Here is a 7,040-nt window from a genome sequence, read left to right as displayed (position 1 = left end):
CCGGGAGCCTGGTCGGAGAAACCCGCCCTGACGAGGCAGGACCACGCCTCCAGCCCCGCCCCCAGCGGCCGCCCATAGGCCGCGGACCTCTGTGAGGTAGCGGTCGGCTTTCTCCGGGTGTCGATTGGTCCCGGGCGCCGTCGGTCGCAGGACGGCCCGCCCCCTCAGAATCTTACATTTACTGTGTAGCAAAAAAGAAAGTAACTATGTTGCTGCTGGAGATCAATGAAGCCGAGTGAATGGAGGCTGAAGGCGCCGGTCGGTAGCTGAAGCCGAGCGTCAGAGGGGAGAGGAATACACTTATTGATGAAGTAAGTGGAAGTCCCGGTGGGACTGAGAGCCCGGGAGCGGAGGTGGAGCGTGTGCGTGCGTGGTGTGTGTGAGAGAGACAGAGAGAGAGAGAGAGTGAGAGGCGCGATGCTGACCACCGAGCCCCAGCAGGTAAGCTCCCAAGCTCGGAGCTCTTGGCCCAGCTGCCCGGCGCGACGGCTCGCTCCGCAGTCTACTTGGCTTGGGAGCCAAGCAGAAGCGAGGTGTGTTGGGATGCTTTGCGGCAGTTTTAAATGCCCGGGGCTTCTCAGTGCGCTGTGTGGCGAAGGCAAGGGAGTAGGGGGTGTTCAGTGCCCCAGCAGTGGGAAAGGAGCCTTCGCACATCTCTGGTTTTTTTTCTCTCCAGTCCCTTGCCTAGTGGCGCAAAGGGGCGACTGACCAGGGAAGAGGTGGGGAGGGACGAGGTGGTGGTGGTGGTGGTGGTGGTGGTGGTGGGGTGTTGCACACAGCTCCGAAGGTTTCCTGGGCCAGGCAGGATGGTCAGACGCCCGGCCGTCTGCTGCAGGGCTGCAGGGAGGTCCGCGCGCCCAGAGCGTGTGTGCGAGCCGCGCACTCCGGGTGCAGGCGGGGGTCCCGGGTGCAGGCGGGGGTCCCGGCGCCGTGGTCCGTGGCCGCTCTTGGGTGCCCCTATCTGAGGAAGCGCACCGTGGATCCTGGGCATGCCCCCACCAGGTAACACGATAGGCAAGACTTTGGTCCACTCGGTCCCTCTGGGAGACAGTTACATCTTCTGGAATAGTACTCGCTCCTGGGGGGAGGGGGAAATACTACGCCAGGGAGCGCGTTGTGGGGGTGGGGGAGAGCGGGTGGCTCCTAACCTCCCATCCGAAGGTGGTGAGAGAACCCCCAGGCGGTGGGGCCTGCGGACGTGGTGGGTGCGTGCCCGTGTGTGGATCCCGCCTGTGCCTCTCTGGCTCTGTTGCTAGAGAAGGGTGACGGGTCGTGTGTAGACGGATGATAGATGACATTTTTTTCCGGACAGCTCTTAAAGTTCCTTTGCCTGAGCGGCTCTTGCTGGCGGGTTAGTTTCTCTGCTGCGTGCGTGTCTGATAGACAGGAGTCAGCAGGGCCCAGTTGTAGGGTGCCCACCAGCCCGCAGGGAGGAAGGCACCCGACCTCTTGAGGTGGCCTCTGAGGGCACACCAGAGGCCGACTCCGGGGCTACATTTAATGGCTCCCTTCAACAGGCACTACAGGCTAGATGGAAAGTGGTCTTTATCTCAGTCTTACCCTGTTAGGGATTAAAATCCTAGGCAAAGCAGCTGCTGCTCTTTGAGATAAGCTCTAGGATGCATAGAAGCAGAGCTGAAGAGGGCAGGGGTACAGAACTGGGGTTTCCAGAGATGACTCTGTGGTTGGCGATTTTGTTTTGGGGGAAACGAGGAGCAATTGATGAGGCTACCAGAAGGTACCTGAGGCTTTAATACGAGTACATCGTGCTTTTCAAAGGACCGCAGATGAGCTCCTGAAGGAAGAAATTCACTTGGGCGGGGTGGGGGGGATACTTTCCTCCTCCAGGGTAGAAGGCTGATGTCCACCCTGATGTATATTTAGCTGCTGTATATATCTGGTGAGCCATTCCAATGCTCTTGTTCATCCCTCTGCCTTTGCAGGAAGTGAAGGAATGGAACAGGAAGCCGGCAAGGGTGGGGAAATGGGTGCTTCTCAGTTGCAGGCTCTTCTGCTCAAGGCACGAGGCTCAAACAGATGCCCCTTAAGAACCGGACCTTCCTTCATGTCTTTGGCTTTCCCAATTCTTCCTGCTTGTACCTTCTAGAAGGCTGAACCTTGACTTCAGTCGGTGAAAGGCTGTGCATTAACGATGACAGCATAAAGTCTAAATTGAACCCCAGACTTCACAGCAACGCTGATGGGGCCCCACAGGTTTGCGTCCTCCTCTGAATACATCCAGGCTTTGCTAGCAGCAATCAGAAAAAAGGGCACTTAAGAGGACTCAACTTGGAGGGATGCAACAGCCTTTCCTAGGGACTGGATGAGACTGCCTTTTGTATCATGTGTTTTTATTCTTTCTTTCCCCTCCCCCTTCTTTACAGACTATCTTGAGTTCTTCTTGAATTGCCAGTTTTCAGCCTCCTCATGCCTCCGTCTCCTTTAGACGACAGGGTAGTAGTGGCACTGTCTAGGCCCGTCCGACCTCAGGATCTCAACCTTTGTTTAGACTCTAGCTACCTTGGCTCTGCCATTCCGGGCAGTAACAGCCACCCTCCTGTCATTGCCACCACCGTTGTGTCCCTCAAGGCTGCGAATCTGACGTATATGCCCTCATCCAGCGGCTCTGCCCGCTCCCTGAATTGTGGATGCAGCAGTGCCAGCTGCTGCACTGTGGCAACCTACGACAAGGACAATCAGGCCCAAACCCAAGCCATCGCCTCGGGCACTGCCACCACCGCCATCGGAACCTCTACCACCTGCCCTGCTAACCAGATGGTCAGCAACAATGAGAATACAGGCTGTTTAAGTCCATCAGGTGGGGTGGGCAGTCCTGTGTCAGGGACCCCCAAACAGCTAGCCAGCATCAAAATAATCTACCCTAATGACTTGGCAAAGAAAATGACCAAATGCAGCAAGAGTCACCTGCCGAGCCAGGGCCCTGTCATCATTGACTGCAGGCCCTTCATGGAGTACAACAAGAGCCACATCCAAGGAGCTGTCCACATTAACTGTGCCGATAAGATCAGCCGGCGACGACTGCAGCAGGGCAAGATCACGGTCCTAGACTTGATCTCCTGTAGAGAAGGCAAGGACTCCTTCAAGAGGATCTTTTCCAAAGAAATTATAGTTTATGATGAGAATACCAATGAGCCAAGCCGAGTGATGCCCTCCCAGCCACTTCATATAGTCCTCGAGTCCCTGAAGAGAGAAGGCAAGGAACCTCTGGTGTTGAAAGGTAATGACTGCCCCATTCCCTTCGCTAGCACAGTCCTGCTTCACTGAGCTCTCTTGGGGTTATCTCTTAGAGGCCGACAGAAACCTGCTTGTCTTCCCTTCCATGCTCTTTGTGAAATACTTGTTTTCTGTGGTGAGATTTAGCAGCATTGAACTGGAAGCTAAAGGTCTGAGTGCTAGCCTTTGCGTGGCTTCTGATTTGCATTCTGCAAGTCATTTCACCTCAGACTGCTCCCTCATCTTTCTAAAAGGGGGCTTGAGATCACCAATGGTGTCTCCAGCCATGCCTGCTCTGATTGCTTGTTATTCCAATCACAAACTAGTTGGGAAGTTATTACCTCTCAGGCTTGACTTGTGCTGCTAAAGAATAGATAAAGCAGCCTAAATGGTGGATTACAAGGCAGCCTACAAGCACCAGTTCTCTTCATGGGAAGTGCTTCCTTTTTCTCACCTCTTGGATTAGTTTGACTTTTATACAGGCTAGAAAGTGACCCTCAAGCAGGGCAGGGGTCTTATTATAAAGTCCCATGAAAAATGAAATTGATCTGTAGACATGCAAAGAGATGGAGAATGTTCTACGAGACCCTCCCCAACCCATTGTTCTTTCTGGCCTCATTTGAAGTTGGCTGGCATTATGGTTCCTCCCAGGATGCAGTATAGGTCACTTTACCCAGTGCTCGGATGGTAGAAGGTTAGTACAACTGAACCCTGGGAGGAGGAACTAATTGCTGGCTTCTCATGGTTTTGAGCTCCTTGCATTTAATTTTGCCAGCAGGTTAGGCAACTCTTGTGTCCAATCCAATCTTGTGCCTTCTGATTCTGTCGTTCAGGACTCTGCACATCACTCCTCTCTGGCATCTTCTGTTTGGTGGTGGGAACGAAAGGGAGCCATCTTCTTTGTCCTCTCCTCCTGTATTTGGAGGCAATGTACACAGTTTCTGGGTCATGTCTTAAACTAATTTCTGAAAATATGTTTGAAAACTTCAAATGTGCACATTGCAACAGGCTGTTTAGGTTGAACAAGTTAGCGGCTTGGTTTTTGTGCGACAGCTCTGCCATTCTACCTGTCTTTCAAATGATCTTTCTGCCTCACATTAATCAGTGTTCTGGATGGCACAGCTCTGGTTTCCTGTGATACAGTCTTTCTCATCCACTCTTCAAGCTGGCCCTCACCACACTTATCACAAAGGCACTTTTTTCTTTAGGGATGGAGGACTCTGACAAGGAGAGCATCACAGAATTCTTTGCAGAGAATTATGGGTGATTTCTGGTGGTGATGGGTTTTCTTGAAGTTATAAGTATGTTCAGATTTCCTCCATGCAGTGTAATATTTTTGTTTCTGTATTCCTGTTGGGTTGACTTGCACTAATTCCCAGTAGGTGTGCTCAACTATTGTTCTCTCACCATAATTTTAGCTTGTCTTTTTCAGATGAAAAAAATATCACCTTAAACTTTCCATTTTTTAATAGTTTGGGAGCAAAGAAGATGGTTGCTCATCATCTTGTCAATGTTCCCTCTTCTCACGTAGATATTCTTGGTAAAAATTGGATCTTTTGTTTCTGTGTGGTCTTGGGAGTAGTATCATATCAGATAATGTGTGAACTTGAACATGGGACCGGAGGAGTTGAAGAGCCTTCCCTCTATTTGGCAGTGGGTATTGTTGTGTCTAGAGGTGGCCCTGTGGATCACTGAGAAATGAGTTTCTGGGTGCTGTGAATGAAAGTGGGTTTTCTCTCACCTCCTGTGGATGCAGTTGGAATCGCGGGGCAACTGGGCCTTGCTTGTTTGGGGCAGGGAGTAAGATTGCCTCAGTGGGGCGGGGCATTTGGTGCTGCTGACCTCACCACTGGGCGCCCTGGGCGGCCGCAGTGAGCCTTCCTCATTTTCCGAGTTGGTGAGACAGCGGCGGAGGTAGGGCTCAGAAGACGCGCTGGTGGTAGAGGTTGGCTTATTTGTAGTTTGGATGCTTTTTCTTCTAATATCTGAGAATTCAGTTGAAACTGTGTGGTCGAGCAAAAAAAAAATGATGTGTAATCTGTTTTATTTACTAGTATTGTATCTTTCGGGAGCATGGCCTAAAGTTGGAACCAAGATGGGAAAGGTATGGATCTATATGGGAATGTCCCTCCGTCTGCTTTCATTAGGATAAAGGAGAAGTTATAAGAACATGGAGGTGAAGGATGAGGTGGGTATCTCTTGAAAGCCATAGTCAGCAACTTCTCCCAGGTTCTTGAGTGAGTCAAGCAGACCGGGTTGGTCTGGCTCCTCCCTTGAGGGTTATTTTGGTCTTCCCTTCCTTTAAAACCTATTGAGATAGTATTTCAACCAGAGTTGTAATGGTACCATTTTGGAAGGGTAGATCTTGCAAGAGAGAGATGGTGGTGGTGATTGGGTGCATTGGAAGGGGTGGTGATGGTCAGTTTGAATATAAAATAGAAACTTCTAAGGCCTTGGCAATTTATTTTCAGAGATTTCAGCACAGTCTTGGGTAGGTCATGGCCGAACCTCTGGCTTGTGTTTGTAAACACTGGTTGCTACCCTCCCTGTCCAGGTTTTATGCTCCTGTTTCACTGCCACGTTCTCCATTTTTGGTGCCGCCTGTCAAGTTGTGTGGCTGCTGGGTTGCCATTTTAGTAATGCTGTGTCAGGCTGGGAAGAAACTGATCGGAGGCACAGAAGCCCCTGGGATTAAGTTACTGTTCTAATTTACAGTCTCCTCCCCGTTGTGACCCAGGTCTGAAAGTGTGTTTTATCCCCCTCCTCTGAACAGTAAATGGCCATCAGACCCATGCCTCTGTTCAGCCTACCGGGAGTGACCCCAGCAAATAAATATTTAGAGATTTGCAAAGTCTTTAAAAGATTTACAATCTGTTTTACCCAGTTTATTTTTAATCAACTAAATCTTGGGTTTCTAGCCAAAAGGAGTAAAGGAGCTAGACCATTCTCCTTCCTTAATGAAAGCTGCTACCTTTGTATAATGCTTGTAAGATTCCCTTCTTTTTGGCAGGCTTGAGATCAATGAAATATTTTGTTATTTCCCTGTGGTGGAAGGGGCTGTCTACCACCACCTCCTTCCTAAGATGGGATATACCTTGAAACATTTTAGTATAAACATTTCAAACTGCCTGAATACCCACATATTCTCCAACCAGATTAAATAAGTATCAGTACTTTACATGTTTGCTCTCTCTTCCTTTCTGTTAAAATGATTTTGTTTTAGTGTTTGTGTTTTACAGTACAGAGAAATTAGTCAAAATGGAGAATACTTTATGGTATAATATAGAATGACCTTTTCCCTCTTAAATACTTAAGTATGAAGTGTACCCATTTTTGAGTGTTTTTCAAACTTAGAATCCCTTTGGGACTATCTGACTGAGAGGCCTGTTCCTCAGAGTGGGCGGGCTGAAGGGCCCTTGGAACCTCTTGCACAGCCTCTCCTATGTCTCTGGCTCTCCCTCCCACAGTGGGATGGCAGAGCCCAGGTCTGTACTTGCTTTGCACTTTTTTAAAACTGATGACTGACTGACAGACCAACCGACTGCCACAATCTTTGGCCTGCTCTGCACCAAAGGTGTTTTTAAGGGAACAAGGGAAGAAGGTGAGGGCAGTAGTTTCAGAGACTGATATGTAGGGGAAATTGATCACAGAGAAAGTCAGGTTGTTTTTTTTTTAAATTAAAGATGTATATTTCATCATTTGAAAGGCTGTGTTGAGGGGAGAGAGAATATTTCATCTAAGGTTCGCTTCCCAAATGGCTGTAACAGCCAGGAGCTAGTCCAGACCAAAACCAGGAGCCTAAAACT

General features: G+C 49.6%; 1 protein-coding gene across 3 annotated transcripts in view; it reads left to right on the top strand.

Annotated features, from left to right (window-relative positions):
* The window catches only part of DUSP10 (dual specificity phosphatase 10), a 56,431-nt gene that overhangs the window by 11,616 nt on the left and 37,775 nt on the right, over positions 1 to 7,040 (top strand). Inside the window, exons 1-2 of one of the 3 annotated variants that reach the window (XM_004578622.3) lie at positions 40 to 311; positions 2,385 to 3,238. In XM_004578622.3, the coding sequence (XP_004578679.2) occupies positions 2,428 to 3,238 (811 nt within the window). In that variant the 5' untranslated portion in view covers positions 40 to 311; positions 2,385 to 2,427. Of the gene's footprint in view, positions 1 to 39; positions 312 to 1,911; positions 2,215 to 2,384; positions 3,239 to 7,040 lie in introns of those variants that run through there. The other 2 variants (XM_058669199.1, XM_058669198.1) reach the window with 2 other exon arrangements.

This window comes from Ochotona princeps, chromosome 10, assembly GCF_030435755.1.
Source record: "Ochotona princeps isolate mOchPri1 chromosome 10, mOchPri1.hap1, whole genome shotgun sequence".
Classification (NCBI taxonomy): Eukaryota; Metazoa; Chordata; class Mammalia; order Lagomorpha; family Ochotonidae; genus Ochotona; species Ochotona princeps.
Note: the sequence above shows the minus strand (reverse complement) of the source record. Positions and strands in the feature narration are given on the sequence as shown.